The sequence below is a fragment of the Oncorhynchus keta genome, chromosome 24, assembly GCF_023373465.1.
Source record: "Oncorhynchus keta strain PuntledgeMale-10-30-2019 chromosome 24, Oket_V2, whole genome shotgun sequence".
Lineage (NCBI taxonomy): Eukaryota > Metazoa > Chordata > Actinopteri > Salmoniformes > Salmonidae > Oncorhynchus > Oncorhynchus keta.
In genome coordinates, this window is record NC_068444.1 from 21,352,146 (window position 1) to 21,368,830 (window position 16,685).

At 43.0% G+C, this 16,685-nt stretch overlaps 1 protein-coding gene across 3 annotated transcripts in view; it reads left to right on the top strand.

Annotated features, from left to right (window-relative positions):
* The window catches only part of LOC118377555 (F-box only protein 11), a 39,286-nt gene that overhangs the window by 11,029 nt on the left and 11,572 nt on the right, over positions 1 to 16,685 (top strand). For 2 of the 3 annotated variants that reach the window (XR_004824266.2, XM_035764483.2), the window contains exons 2-7: positions 10,016 to 10,146; positions 10,635 to 10,716; positions 11,017 to 11,161; positions 12,846 to 12,975; positions 16,183 to 16,266; positions 16,529 to 16,661. Coding sequence is in view for 2 of the 3 variants with exons in the window: in XM_035764483.2 (XP_035620376.1) it covers positions 10,016 to 10,146; positions 10,635 to 10,716; positions 11,017 to 11,161; positions 12,846 to 12,975; positions 16,183 to 16,266; positions 16,529 to 16,661 (705 nt within the window). In the remaining variant the exon portion in view is untranslated. The remainder of the gene's footprint in view (positions 1 to 10,015; positions 10,147 to 10,634; positions 10,717 to 11,016; positions 11,162 to 12,845; positions 12,976 to 16,182; positions 16,267 to 16,528; positions 16,662 to 16,685) is intronic. The other variant, XM_035764484.2, reaches the window with a different exon arrangement.

Here is a 16,685-nt window from a genome sequence, read left to right on the forward strand (position 1 = left end):
AGCTTAAGCTAGCTAGCTACTTGCGGTCGGACAAATACTGCTTTATTACCAATGCGATATTGTAAACACATCTTTCGTGGCCGGTGTCTGCAGACTTTTTTTGTACAGCTTTGACAGTGCTACTGATAGTAGTGGTGGCGCTTGGCTTGCACTTGCAAATTCAGAACACACAACTTTCTATAATAGAACTGTGTTATTTAACACATCAAATATTGTTATTTGACGTGTATTTTTTTGACATGCAAAAGACCCAAACTGCGTTCCATAGTATGTCGTGAAGCTAATAGCAGTGACGCTATTACAGTGTAAGTCCGGTAGGGCAACATGAAAAATAGCTCACTTGGTAACCTTAGTGTGTACCGGTGCTCGACCAGTCACGAAAGCCAACATCACCCACGACAGAACGGTTGATTGTCAAGGGAAATGAATTTGTTGTCTTGCCGTTTAATGGATTTAGCCTTTTTAGTTGTCTTGCTGAAATGTTCATAATCTTTCAAATGACTGCTTGACTTGTTGACTGCTCGCTCCACACAGCAGACATTGTGGGCTAGGTTAGGAATGCTGTGTTTTACATGGCGTCATTACGTCATGTAACTACGTTAAATAGGTATACACGTCAGCTTTGACATCGGTTTTGCACATCGACTTTAAACTAGACGTTGGGCCGATACCGATGTTGGCATTTTTAGCTAATATCAGCCAATTCCGATATGTTCACCGATTATTGTGCATCACTAGTCATGCTAGCCGGTTTCTCTTGGTTCTGTAACCTGCTCCGATCAGCACAGCTGTTGATATTAGGTGCTTTCCATGACAAGGGGGTTTTGTAAACTGCTGCTTCTAATTTCTGCTCGGCATCACACATTCTGTGCTTCAGTTGCACTTCTCCACTTGGATGAGAATTCACCAACGGGCATTCTATCAGCAGACATCTCTCTGACTGATGTGTAGCTACTTTTCTCGGCTTAGCCAGCCTACTTTTCTCTGGTAAAATACCAGATTAACTTTAGACAACATTAGGGAACATAGCTGGCTACATTCGTTCTATGGTAAACATTAGACATAGGATGTCCATGTGTCGTTTTTGCGAAAAAACACCTTTTTCATTGTAAGCTCATTTACTTGTGTGGCTGCTAGCCAAATAGCCTTGCACTTCTTTGTCTTCTGATGAATATGTTACACTCATTTATTCTGTGAAGGAAAACTATAGTTGCATGTCCCTAATCACAGCTGACTTTCAATATAAAACGCAGCCCTGTCAATACACAGCTGGATTCACCTGCTCCCGCTTTCTCCTATTGTGCTATTTTCAAACACATGACGTGCTCAACCGTTCTGGTGAACTCTACGGTAAGCTTCATAATGTGACTGGTGAAATTAAGAACATGTATGCTTTATCTCCTAACGTATTGCACAAGTTAACTGCAGGTATTCACTTAAGTAGCTTCAAATATGAACATTTATTGAAAAACTTCTAAGAAATAATTTCAACAATATAGAAAAACCACTACGTGGTGGAAAAAAGTACTCAATTCTCATACTTAAGTGAAAGTAAAGATGCCTTAATAGAAAATGACAAGTAAAAGTGAGTCACCCAGTAAAATAATACTTCAGTAAAAGTCTAAAAGTATTTGGTTTTAAATATACTTAAGTATCAAAAGTAAATGTACTAATAATTTAAAATGCCTTATATTAAGCAAACCAGGCAGAACAATGTTCTTGTTTTTATTTATTTACAGATAGCCAGGGTCACACTCCAACGCTCAGACATAATTTAAAAACAAAGCATTTGTGTTTAGTCAGTCCACCAGATAAGAGGCAGTAGGGATGACCAGGGATGGGGAGGGCAGGTAGCTTAGTGGTTAGAGCATTGGGCCAGTAGCCGATCGAATCTGCGAGCTGACAAGGTAAAAATCTGTCGTTCTGCCCCTGAGCAAGGCAGTTAACCCACTGTTCCCCGGGCGCCGACGACGTGGATGTCGATTATGGCAGTCCCCTGCACCTCTCTGATTCAGAGGGTTTGGGTTAAATGCAGAATACACATTTCGGTTGAAGCCTTTCAGTTGTACAACTGACTAGGTCTCCCCCTTTCCCTTTTTCTTCATAAGTGTGCGAATTGGACCATTTTCTGTCCTGCTAAGCATTCAAAATGTAACAAGTACATTTTCCCTACACCCAAAAGTATGGAGTAAAAAGTACATAATTTTCTTTAGGTGCGTTCCATGACAGGAATGTAGTGAAGTAAAAGTAAAGTACAGATACCCCAAAAAATTACTTCAGTAGTACTTTAAAGTACTTTTACTTAAGAACTTTACACCACTGTATATGGTGTGTATATACTAGGGCCGGGCAATATGACCAAAATATCCTATTTTTAAATTGACGTTATTTTATGTTTTTGAATAATTAAAGTTCTAAATTTGCTTTGAATAGTGCGTGGCCCTAGGGTAGCAAAAATTAGGGCTGTCCCGACTAAAAAAATAAAATAAAATCTTAGTTGACCGAGAGCGGTCCTGTTCTTTTGACCAATCAATATGTTGAAATATTTAAACACATTTTTTCATATAGATATACAGCCTATGTGTTTTAGAATAAAATCAACTACATATGCACTTTTATTTATTTAACCTTTATTTTAAATTTTTTTTATTTTATTTTTTTTTACCTTTATTTAACCAGGCAAGTCAGTTAAGAACATATTCTTATTTTCAATGACGGCCTGGGAACAGTGGGTTAACTGCCTGTTCAGGGGCAGAACGACAGATTTGTACCTTGTCAGCTCGGGGGTTTGAACTCGCAACCTTCCGGTTACTAGTCCAACGCTCAAACCACTAGGCTACCTGCCGCCCCACTGACCTTGTCTAATGCTTTAAGGACACTGTTTGATTAGATAATAAAGACGCACAAATTACTCAGAGCCTGATGGTCACACTGTTTAAAGAACAAATGACAGCGTGTGACTGGTGCACGTTGTCTCTATCTCCTCCCTACGGCAGTGAAAAGGCACCACAGCAAGTGTTTATTGTGCTGTCCGTGCTGAAGCCTCTACATCATTTCAGCCATTTGGTTACTTACTTGTTTGACTGAAAAGTTCTGTTACTGAAATCCCTAATTTGTTTAGGAAAAACATTCCCTATTCGCTCAACCCTAGCTCTCTTTACGTGAAACATGTAAGCATCGCATGCATGTGAACAATATGGCCTGAGCTATAGCCTATCATAAACACCTCAATAAATTGGTTATAACAAACTCCGAACACAGTAACACATGACAGCAAAATGGATGTGGCGCATGTGAAAAAGAAACTCGAAACGGGTGAATGTTTACTGGTTGCCCAGGAGGGAAAAAGGAAGTCAGATCTGTGGAAGACATTTGACTTAGTTGTGGAAACAACTGGAAATCCAGATAAATGAGAGTATAGGATCACGCATCCTGAGAGTATTGTGCCCGAACAGTTGCTTTTAGATTACAATCTATTTTTATTTAAACCGTGTAAACAACACTAAATAAGTGTATCAGACAGTCTGTTTTAACGTAATTTTTTTATTTTTAATATTATTTTATATATATCAACCTTTTATTACAGCGGTATAACATCGGTTGCATGCATTCGTGAATTGCGGTTGATTTATTGTTTAGGCTAATTATTCAAAGCTCCATTTTTGTTTAATTTTTAAACTACAATCCTGGATTGCATTTCAAAGCATGAATGTCTCGTATGCTGTGTGATGGAATGAATGATTGATTGATATTGTAGCCTATATATTGAAATATAGGCCCAATAAGTTACGGAATTAAGACGAAACAGGACGCGCTCTTAGACCGACAGCTCGATGGTGGTTATACAAGGATACTATACTAATGCTACTGATAACAACATTACATTATTATAATGATGATTGTAATAATAACAATAAGAAGAGGGTATAGGAGAGAGAGCTGCGTGCAGATGTTAGATGAGTTATTTTTCTGCCTGTTTGGAACAGTGTAAACAACACTGAATAAATGTTAAGTAATACCAGTCTGTTCTAATGTAAAAAATGTGTCAAGCCTTTATTACAGCCTAGCAAAGATTAGAAACAGCTCAATCTGTGAAATTGCTTTATCTGACATTCGCTGTTGCATGAGGCTTGGTGCTCATGGAATCAGTAGGCTATTAAACAAACACTCAAACAGGCAACAGAAGCAGGATCTATCTGTCTTATTTATGTAGATATACAGTGGGGCAAAAAAGTATTTAGTCAGCCACCAATTGCAAGTTCTCCCACTTTAAAAGATGAGAGAGGCCTGTAATTTCATCATAGGTACACTTAAACTATGACAGACAAAATGAGAGAAAAAAATCCAGAAAATCACATTGTAGGATTTTTTATGAATTTATTTGCAAATTATGGTGGAAAATAAGTATTTGGTCAATAACACAAGTTTATCTCAATACTTTGTGATATACTTTGATATATTTGACATTTGATTTGTGATATACCCTTTGTTGGCAATGACAGAGGTCAAATATTTTCTGTAAGTCTTCACAAGGTTTTCACACACTGTTGATGGCATTTTGGCCTATTCCTCCATGCAGATCTCCTCTAGAGCAGTGATGTTTTGGGGCTGTTGCTAGGCAACACAGACTTTCAACTCGCTCCAAAGATTTTCTATGGGGTTGAGATCTGGAGACTGGCTAGGCCACTCCAGGACCTTGAAATGCTTCTTACGAAGCCAGTCCTTCGTTGCCCGGGCAGTGTGTTTGGGATCATTGTCATGCTGAAAGAAACAGCCACGTTTCATCTTCAATGCCCTTGCTGATGAAAGGAGGTTTTCATAGAATCTCACGATACATGTCCCCATTCATTCTTTCCTTTACACGGATCAGTCGTCCTGGTCCCCTTTAAGAAAAACAGCCCCAAAGCATGATGTTTCCACCCCCATGCTTCACAGTAGGTATGGTGTTCTTTGGATGCAACTCAGCATTCTTTGTCCTCCAAACACGACGAGTTGAGTTTTTAACAAAAAGTTATATTTTGGTTTCATCTGACCATATGACATTCTCCCAATCGTCTTCTGGATCATCCAAATGCTCTTTAGCAAACTTCAGACGGGCCTGGACATGTACTGGCTTAACTTGTTCACGCTACCACGTTCCCCAAGGGCCCCCCCACGCTCAACTCAAAAGATGGCGCAAAGAATGCAAAAATATTCTTAGAAATATTTAACCTCCACACATTAACAAGTCCAATAGCTCAAATGAAAGATAAACACCTTGTTCATCTACCCAGAGAGTCAGATTTCTAAAATGTTTTACGGCAAAAACATAGCACATATTTATGTCAAACCACCACCAAAGACAGCCGATATACAGCCATTTTGTCGAACAAAAGATGCAATCACAAACGCAGGATTAAAAGAAAAATAATTCACTAACCTTCATCAGATGACAGTAATAGGACATGTTACACAGTACATTTGTTTTTTTTCAATAATATGCAATTTATATCCATAAATCACCGTTTACATTGACGCCATGTTCAGAAAATGCTAAAAAAATGTCCGGAGAAATTATAGATAACTCCGCCAGATAACAGCAATACACATCATAAACTTTGACTAAATATACATGTTCTACATATAGTTAGAAAGATACACTGCTTCTTAATGCAATCGCTTTGTCACATTTCTTTTTAACGTTACAGAAATCGTTCATTTTTCAATAATCTGAGACGACGCTCAGACATAAGCAATATTTCTCCGCTATGTTGGAGTCAACAGAAACACAAAATTACAACTGAAATATTCCCTTACCTTTGATGGTCTTCGATCAGAATGTAGTGGAAGAAGTCATACTTACCCAAAACATCGTTTGGTTTCAATTCGTGTGTCTTTGTATTAGCATATGCTGCAAGTTCCAGCTGAAATACTGCCAAAAATGACTTCTGGTCACGAACAGTTGCGCATCAAAACTTCAAATGACATATTATATGTCGACTAAACTGGTCAAACTAAGTGCAGAATCAAGCTTTAGGATGTTCTAAACGTACAAAACAATTATCTAATCTATCGGACATTCTTGCTTGCTCTCAGGCATTCTGGAACAAAAGGACGTCTCTCCAAAATGCGCGCTCTCCTGACTCGTGACACTCAGTCTTTTGCCTGCCAAAGGGTCAAAACCCCACGGGATTTGCACAATTAAACGCTGTACTGACTGAGGACATCTAGTGGAAGACATAGAAAGTGTCTCCAGATCCATAGCTGGTTGGGAAGTAGATTTTTTTCTTTCTCTCCTCACTTTTCTTAGACAATTAGGCTAATGCAAGGGCTGTTTACTCATCTCTGCTGCTGCTGCCTCACATTGTTCTCAATCTCAATATGCTGGTCAACTTTGCTATTATGCACATAGCAACATAGGGGAAGGTGCAAATTCTACGGTGCTCTGAAGATTGTTTCAGAACCGCGGACAGTGACTTTATCCAATGTGGGAGAGTGCATTTGTTATAAAATAATATTAGATTTATTAGTGATGCACCATCATTTTTTTATATAATATAACCATATACAATTTCAGCATCACGTCTTAGTGGTGGACTGTGCCATCCACATGGCCTCTGCAATGGATTAGTCCACTCAGTCAGGCGCTAATCAGATTGTGCACCATAAAAAAATGAATACAAATAATTGCGACTGGTCGACTAAATAGTGCCAACCCTACATCACACATATTCTAAGTGATTTCAATGGGTCTTTCTCCATTCTGATAGTTTTTGGTTGAATTGAATAGTATAAAATCATTTTAATTTGAGGTCATTTCCACTGCCACATAGGGCTACACGATATGGGCAAACAGTCTAGGCATTATTTTTCTACCAAAATGTTGCAATTCCTCTCCAGATGAGGATGTCCCTGCAGATATGGTTGTTTTGACTGTGTCCTCTCTTCCTCTCCAGATGAGGACGTCCATGCAGATATGGTTGTTTTGACTGTGTCCTCTCTTCCTCTCCAGATGAGGATGTCCCTGCAGATATGGTTGTTTTGACTGTGTCCTCTCTTCCTCTCCAGATGAGGATGTCCCTGCAGATATGGTTGTTTTGACTGTGTCCTCTCTTCCTCTCCAGATGAGGACGTCCATGCAGATATGGTTGTTTTGACTGTGTCCTCTCTTCCTCTCCAGATGAGGACGTCCATGCAGATATGGTTGTTTTGACTGTGTCCTCTCTTCCTCTCCAGATGAGGACGTCCATGCAGATATGGTTGTTTTGACTGTGTCCTCTCTTCCTCTCCAGATGAGGACGTCCCTGCAGATATGGTTGTTTTGACTGTGTCCTCTCTTCCTCTCCAGATGAGGACGTCCATGCAGATATGGTTGTTTTGACTGTGTCCTCTCTTCCTCTCCAGATGAGGACGTCCATGCAGATATGGTTGTTTTGACTGTGTCCTCTCTTCCTCTCCAGATGAGGACGTCCATGCAGATATGGTTGTTTTGACTGTGTCCTCTCTTCCTCTCCAGATGAGGACGTCCCTGCAGATATGGTTGTTTTGACTGTGTCCTCTCTTCCTCTCCAGATGAGGATGTCCCTGCAGATATGGTTGTTTTGACTGTGTCCTCTCTTCCTCTCCAGATGAGGACGTCCCTGCAGATATGGTTGTTTTGACTGTGTCCTCTCTTCCTCTCCAGATGAGGACGTCCCTGCAGATATGGTTGTTTTGACTGTGTCCTCTCTTCCTCTCCAGATGAGGATGTCCATGCAGATATGGTTGTTTTGACTGTGTCCTCTCTTCCTCTCCAGATGAGGACGTCCCTGCAGATATGGTTGTTTTGACTGTGTCCTCTCTTCCTCTCCAGATGAGGACGTCCCTGCAGATATGGTTGTTTTGACTGTGTCCTCTCTTCCTCTCCAGATGAGGATGTCCATGCAGATATGGTTGTTTTGACTGTGTCCTCTCTTCCTCTCCAGATGAGGACGTCCATGCAGATATGGTTGTTTTGACTGTGTCCTCTCTTCCTCTCCAGATGAGGACGTCCATGCAGATATGGTTGTTTTGACTGTGTCCTCTCTTCCTCTCCAGATGAGGACGTCCATGCAGATATGGTTGTTTTGACTGTGTCCTCTCTTCCTCTCCAGATGAGGACGTCCATGCAGATATGGTTGTTTTGACTGTGTCCTCTCTTCCTCTCCAGATGAGGACGTCCATGCAGATATGGTTGTTTTGACTGTGTCCTCTCTTCCTCTCCAGATGAGGACGTCCCTGCAGATATGGTTGTTTTGACTGTGTCCTCTCTTCCTCTCCAGATGAGGACGTCCATGCAGATATGGTTGTTTTGACTGTGTCCTCTCTTCCTCTCCAGATGAGGACGTCCCTGCAGATATGGTTGTTTTGACTGTGTCCTCTCTTCCTCTCCAGATGAGGACGTCCATGCAGATATGGTTGTTTTGACTGTGTCCTCTCTTCCTCTCCAGATGAGGACGTCCATGCAGATATGGTTGTTTTGACTGTGTCCTCTCTTCCTCTCCAGATGAGGACGTCCCTGCAGATATGGTTGTTTTGACTGTGTCCTCTCTTCCTCTCCAGATGAGGACGTCCATGCAGATATGGTTGTTTTGACTGTGTCCTCTCTTCCTCTCCAGATGAGGACGTCCCTGCAGATATGGTTGTTTTGACTGTGTCCTCTCTTCCTCTCCAGATGAGGACGTCCCTGCAGATATGGTTGTTTTGACTGTGTCCTCTCTTCCTCTCCAGATGAGGACGTCCCTGCAGATATGGTTGTTTTGACTGTGTCCTCTCTTCCTCTCCAGATGAGGACGTCCCTGCAGATATGGTTGTTTTGACTGTGTCCTCTCTTCCTCTCCAGATGAGGACGTCCCTGCAGATATGGTTGTTTTGACTGTGTCCTCTCTTCCTCTCCAGATGAGGACGTCCATGCAGATATGGTTGTTTTGACTGTGTCCTCTCTTCCTCTCCAGATGAGGACGTCCATGCAGATATGGTTGTTTTGACTGTGTCCTCTCTTCCTCTCCAGATGAGGACGTCCATGCAGATATGGTTGTTTTGACTGTGTCCTCTCTTCCTCTCCAGATGAGGACGTCCCTGCAGATATGGTTGTTTTGACTGTGTCCTCTCTTCCTCTCCAGATGAGGACGTCCATGCAGATATGGTTGTTTTGACTGTGTCCTCTCTTCCTCTCCAGATGAGGACGTCCATGCAGATATGGTTGTTTTGACTGTGTCCTCTCTTCCTCTCCAGATGAGGACGTCCATGCAGATATGGTTGTTTTGACTGTGTCCTCTCTTCCTCTCCAGATGAGGACGTCCCTGCAGATATGGTTGTTTTGACTGTGTCCTCTCTTCCTCTCCAGATGAGGACGTCCATGCAGATATGGTTGTTTTGACTGTGTCCTCTCTTCCTCTCCAGATGAGGACGTCCCTGCAGATATGGTTGTTTTGACTGTGTCCTCTCTTCCTCTCCAGATGAGGACGTCCATGCAGATATGGTTGTTTTGACTGTGTCCTCTCTTCCTCTCCAGATGAGGACGTCCATGCAGATATGGTTGTTTTGACTGTGTCCTCTCTTCCTCTCCAGATGAGGACGTCCCTGCAGATATGGTTGTTTTGACTGTGTCCTCTCTTCCTCTCCAGATGAGGACGTCCATGCAGATATGGTTGTTTTGACTGTGTCCTCTCTTCCTCTCCAGATGAGGACGTCCATGCAGATATGGTTGTTTTGACTGTGTCCTCTCTTCCTCTCCAGATGAGGACGTCCCTGCAGATATGGTTGTTTTGACTGTGTCCTCTCTTCCTCTCCAGATGAGGACGTCCCTGCAGATATGGTTGTTTTGACTGTGTCCTCTCTTCCTCTCCAGATGAGGACGTCCCTGCAGATATGGTTGTTTTGACTGTGTCCTCTCTTCCTCTCCAGATGAGGACGTCCCTGCAGATATGGTTGTTTTGACTGTGTCCTCTCTTCCTCTCCAGATGAGGACGTCCCTGCAGATATGGTTGTTTTGACTGTGTCCTCTCTTCCTCTCCAGATGAGGACGTCCATGCAGATATGGTTGCAGAAGAATCAGGTCCAGGAGCTCAGAATAGTCCGTACCAACTTCGAAGAAAGTCTCTACTACCCAAGAGAACAGCAGCGTGTCCAGCAAAGACTAACATGGAGGTGAGTCATTAGAATGGAATGTGTCCCAAATGTCTGCCTATATAGATAGACATATGTTATGTAAAACAAACATGATGCCTCTGACATGTAGAATAATGACTAATTTTAGCTCTACTCATGACATTTCTATCTGTTTGCCTGCTGAACATGGATCTGCCATAATGAATCAGCTTACTTAACTCGGGCTGTTGAGTGCCACTGGTTATAAAGACATATTGCAGACATTATAACCTAGACTATTGAGCAATATCAGTGGGTAATGCATGTCATCCTTTCACCCACGGGCTGAATTTGATAATTCATATTTTGTCTTTGCATAATTGATTAGTATTTCACTAGCGGTAGCGATTAATTGAAGAATTTGATTTATTAAAAACAATGCTGAAATATTAATACGGTCGTTTTAAGCAGATGACCACTGTTTGTTCTATCAAAACGTGTCAAAGCTATCAATGCTTATACCCATATATATATTTTTTTATGCGCAGGGTGCTTCCACTTCAGCCACAGAAGACTTTGGCCATCGGGCAAAACGTGCCCGAGTGTCAGGAAAGTCTCAAGATTTACCAGGTAAAATAATACTTTGATCTTTAACTTTTTATTGAATTTTGATTTATTAGAATCATTGTCCTGTCACTTCTCACCTCTGGCTAATCTTACAAAAATCTTTAAAAGACAACAATGACATACACAATAGAGTGAAACCAACGACAAAGGTTTTGGAGGTGTTGGTTAACCTTTTATGAGAATTGGAGGTTAAAAAAGACCCTGCTCTGTGTTGGACATTCTTTCTGTCCCGATCCTGTTATTACTTTGGACATGTGAACACCTCCATTAATAAAGTGTCCATCTCATTGCTTTCACCACTAGCAGCGCCTGCGGAGCACTACCTCGAGGAGAAGCTGCCAGACGAGGTGGTTCTGAAGATCTTCTCCTACCTGCTGGAGCAGGACCTGTGTCGCGTAGCATGTGTCTGCAAACGCTTCAGTGAACTGGCCAATGATCCCATCCTCTGGTGAGTGGCTGGTTCAGTTGTCCCTGTGTCTCTGTCTGGTTGCCTGTCTGCTTCAAATTCAATTGTATTTGTCACATGCACAGAATACAACTGGTGTAGACCTTAGCATGAAATGCTTACTTACAAGCCCTTAACCATCTTTGCAGTTCAAGAAATGGTTAAGACAATATTTACTAAATAAACCAAAACATGTAACACAAAATAACAATGAGGCTATATACAGGGGGTACCGGTACCGAGTCAATGTGTGGGGGTACAGGTTAGTTGAGATAATTTATACATGTAAGTAGGGATAAAATGACTATGCATAGATAATAAACAGCGAGTAGCAACAGTGTAAAAACGGGCGGGGGGTGGCATTTGATTAATTGTTCACCAGTCTTATGGCTTGGGGGTAAAAGCTGTTAATGATCCTTTTGGATTTAGACTTGGCGCTCCGGTGCCGCTTGCCGTGCGGTAGCAGAGAGAACAATCTATGACTTGGGTGACTGGAGTCTGACAATTTTTTGGGCTTTCCTCTGACACCGCCAAGTATATATTGTTCCTGCATGGCAGAACGCTTGGCCCCAGTGATGGTCCATACACACTACCCTCTGTAGAGCCTAATGGTCAGATGCAGAACAGTTGCCATACCAGGCGGTGATGCAACCATTCAGGAATCTCTCAATGGTGCCTCTGTAGAACTTTTTGAGGATCTGGGGACCCATGCCAAATCTATTCAGTGTCCTGAGGGGGAAAATGTGTTGTCGTGCCCTCTTCACGACTGTCTTGGTGAGTTTGGACTATGGTAGTTTGGTGGTGATGTGGACACCAAGGAACTTGAAACTCTCGACCCACTTCACTTCAGCCCTGTCATGTTAATGTGGGCCTGTTCGGCCCTCCTTTTCCTGTAGTCCACGATCAGCTCCATTGTCTTGCTCACATTGAGGTGGTGGTTGTCCTGGCACCACACTGCCAGGTCTCTGACCTCCTCCCTATAGGCTGTCTCATCGTTGTCGGTGATCAGGCCTGCCACTGTTGTGTCGTCAGCAAACCTAATGATGGTGTTGGAGTCATGCTTGGCCACGCAGTCTTAGGTGAACAGGGAGTACAGGAGGGGACTGAGCACGCATCCCTAGGGGCCCATGTGTTGTGGGTCAGCGTGGCAGATGTGTTGTTGCCTACCCTTACCACCTGAGGGCAGCCTATCAGGAAGTCCAGGATCCAGTTGCAAAGGGAGGTGTTTAGTCCCAGGTTCCTTACCTTATTGATGAGCTTTGAGGGCACTATGGTGTTGAATGCTGAGCTGTAGTCAATGAATAGCATTCTCACATAGGTGTTCTTTTTGTCCAGATGGAAAAGGGCAGTGTGGATTGCGATTATGCCATCTGTGGATCTGTTGGAGCGGTATGCGATTTGTAGTGGATCTAAGGTTTCCGGGATGATGGTGTTGAAGTGAGCCATGACCAGCCTTGTTTGACTGGTTGTGTGTGTCTGGATGGTGAGACAGACTGCCATTCGTTCTGACTGACTGGAAGGATGGTGAGACCATAGCAATAGAATGGACATCCCCATTCAAGTCCCTCCCGCACCACTCAGTTAATCAGCAGTTTCAGCAAGCCGATGCACAAAATCTAATCTAGGTCACATAGTGAAGTAACCCTGTCTGATGGTGTCTGTCTGTGTGCCTTGCTTTGCTTCACAGGAAGAGGCTGTACATGGATGTGTTTGAGTACACGCGTCCCATGATGCACCCTGAGGCGGGGAAGTTCTTCCAGATTAACCCAGAGGAGTACGAGCAGCCCAACCCATGGAAAGAGAGCTTTCAGCAGCTGGTAGGACTATGACCTCTATACAACAACTGTCCTAATTGTTACTCACCTCTGTCCTCTATACTCTCACTGTTACCTCTGATCTCAGGACAGTGATTGTTTACAAACAGTTACCTCTGACCTCTACCTTCACTGTTACTAAACCATATACAGTCCATTCGGAAAGTATTCAGACCCCAGGTCTGTAGCCATGAAGTGCTTTGAAAGGCTGGTCATGGCTCACATCAACACCATTATCCCAGAAACTCTAGACCCACTCCAATTTGGATACCACCCCAACAGATGATGCAATTTCTATTGCATTCCACACTGCCTTTTCCCACCTAGACAAAAGGAACATCTACGTGAGAATGCTATTCATTGACTACAGCTCAACATTCAAAACCATAGTGCCCTCAAAGCTCATCACTAAGCCAAGGACCCTGGAACTAAACACCTCCCTCTGCAACTGGATCCTGGACTTCCTGACGGGCCGCCCCCCAGGTGGTAAGGGTAGGTAACAACACATCTGCCACACTGATTCTCAACACGGGCCCCTCAGGGGTGCGTGCTCAGTCCCCTCCTGTACTATCTGTTCACCCATGACTGCCTGGCCAAACACGACTCCAACACCATCATTAAGTTTGCAGACGCCAAAACGGTGGTAGGCCTGATCACCGACAACGATGAGACAGCCTATAGGGAGGAGGTCAAAGACCTGGCAGTGTGGTGCCAGGATAACAACTACAGAAAAAGAGGAGCGAGCACGCCCCCATTGTCATCTACGGGGCTGTAGTGGAGCAGGTTGAGAGCTTCAAGTTCCTTGGTGTCCACATCACCAACATACTGTCATGTTCCAAACACACCAAGACAGTTGTGAAGAGGGCACGACAAAACCTATTCCCCCGCAGGAGAGTGAAAAGATTTGGCATGGGTCCTCAGATCCTGAAAATGTTCTATACCTGCACCACCAGCATTCTGACTGGTTGCATCACCGCCTGGTATGGCAACTGCTCTGCCTCCGACCGCAAGGCACTACAGAGGGTAGTGTGTACGGCCCAGTACATCACTGGGGCCAAGGTTCCTGCCATCCAGGACCTCTATACCAGCTGTGTCAGAGGAAGGCCCCAAAAATTGCCAAAGACTCAAGCCACCCTAGTCATAGACTGCTCTCTGCTACTTCACGGCAAGCATTACCGGAGCGCCAAATCTAGGTCAAAAAGTCTTCTTCTACCCCCAAGCCGTAAGACTGCTGAACACTTAATCAAATGGCTACCCGGACTATTTGCATTGTCCCCATCCCCATTTTTACTCTGTTACTCTGCTACTCTGTTTATTATCCATGCATAGTCACTTTACCTCTACCTACATATTACCTGGACTAACCGGTGCCCCCTTCGCACATTGACTCTGTACCGGTATCCCCTGTATATAGCCTCGCTACTGTTATTTTATTGTTGCTCCTTAATTTTTTTTATTTTATCTATTTATTTTTTACTTCAGTATATTTCAGTAAATACTTCCTTAACTAACAATACAGTTAACACTTTTTTTCTTAAGGGCTTGTAAGTAAACATTTCACTGTTGTATTTGGCGCATGTGACAAATACAAATTGATTCGTTACAGCCTTATTCTAAAAAAAAAAATGTTTTATCCTCATCAATTTACACAGAATACCCCATAATGACAAAGCAAAAAGTTTATTTTTAAATTTGTAAATGTATTCAAAATAAAAACTGAAATATCACATTTTACTCAGTACCTTGTTGAAGCACCTTTGGCAGTGACTTCAGCCTAGAGTCTTTTTGGGTATGATGCTACAAGCTTGGCACAACTTTATTTGGGGAGTTTCTCCCATTCTTCTCTGGAGATCCTCTCAAGCTCTGTCAGGTTGGATGGGGAGCGTTGCTGTACAGCTATTTCCAGGTCTCTCCAGAGATGTTCAAGTCAAGGACATTCAGAGACTTGTCCCAAAGCCACACCTGCGTTGTCTTGGCTGTGTGCTTAAGGTCGTTGTCCTGTTGGAAGGGGAACCTTCACCCCAGTCTGAGGTCCGGAGAGCTCTGGAGCAGGTTTTCATCAAGGATCTCTCTGTACTGACTAGTCTCCAAGTCCCTGCTGCTGAAAAACATCCCCACAACATGATGCTGCCGCCACCATGCTTCACCGTAGGGATGGTGCCAGGTTTCCTCCAGACATTACACTTGGCATTCAGCCCAAAGAGTTCAATCTTGGTTTTATCAGACCAGAAAATCTCGTTTCTCATGGCCTTGGAGTCCTTTAGGTGCCTTTTGGCCAACTCCAAGCGGGCTGTCATGTGCCTTTTACTGAGTGGCTTCTGTCTGGTCATTACCTTAAAAGGCCTGATTGATGGAATGCTGCAGAGATGGTTGTCCTTCTGGAAGGTTCTCCCATCTCCACAGAGGAACTCTGAAGCTCTGACAGAGTGTCCATCGGGCTCTTGGTCACCTCCCTGACCAAGGCCCTTCTCCGATTGCTCAGTTTGGCCGGGCAGACAGCGCTTGGAGGACTCTTGGTGGTTCCTAACTTATTCCATTTCAGAATGATGGGAGGCCACTGTGTTCTTGTGGACCTTCAATGTTGCAGAAATTTGTTGGTACCCTTCCCCAGATCTGTACCTCCACACAATCCTGTCTCAGAGTTCTATGGAAAATTCCTTCAAACTCATGGCTTGGTTTTTGCTCTGACATGCACTGTCAACTGTGGGAGTTTATATAGACAGGTGTGCCTTTCCAAATCATGTCCAATCAATTGAATTTACCACAAGTGGACTCCAATCCAGTTGTAGAAACATCTCAAGGATGCTCAATGGAAACAGGATGCACCTGAGCTCAATTTCGAGTCTCATAGGAAAGAGTCTGAATAGTTATGAAAATAAGGTATTTCAGTTTTTTTTTTTTTGTACATTCGCAAAAAAATCTCAACTTTGTCATTTTGTAGTATTGTGTGTAGATTGAGGGAAATTGTGTATTTAATCCATTTTAGAATAAGGCTGTAACAAATGTGAAAAAAGGTGAAGGGGTCTAAATACTTTCTGAATGCATTGTAGATAGTGCTGCTGCTAAAACGTACAGACGTATGCATGCAAGAACAGAGTCCCAGTGGAGTCTAATATCACTTAAGGTTGCTGTGATTCTAGAAGGTATCTCACCATAAGTATTACTGTGTAATAATAGCAATGGCTAGATTAATTATTTTTCTGCTTTCAGTATAAAGGAGCACATGTGAAGACAGGCTTCGCAGAACACTTCTACAGTAATCCTGCCAGATACAAAGGAAGAGAGAACATGCTTGTAAGAGTTGTTTGTTTGTTTCAGAGAGTTTAATGGCCAGTTTCCTTGACACAGATTGAGCCTAGTCCTGTACTAAAATGCACACTGATTGAAGAATGTCAATTTATATTGGCCTAACTTTTTAGTTTAGGACTAGGCTTCTTAATCTGGGAAACTGGCCCAGAGAGTTCTGTTTGTTTTAAGGTTGTTATTGAGTGATTTGTCATCATGTGTTCACTGTGACTTGGCTTTAACACACTTCTCTGTTCTGCCTCTTCCTCAGTACTATGACACCATAGAGGATGCACTGGGGGGTGTTCAGGAGGCCCACTTTGACGGCCTCATATTCGTCCACTCAGGGGTCTACACTGACGAGTGGATCTACATAGAGTCACCCATCACAATGATCGGAGCTGGCACGTATTCATTATTGAGTTGCC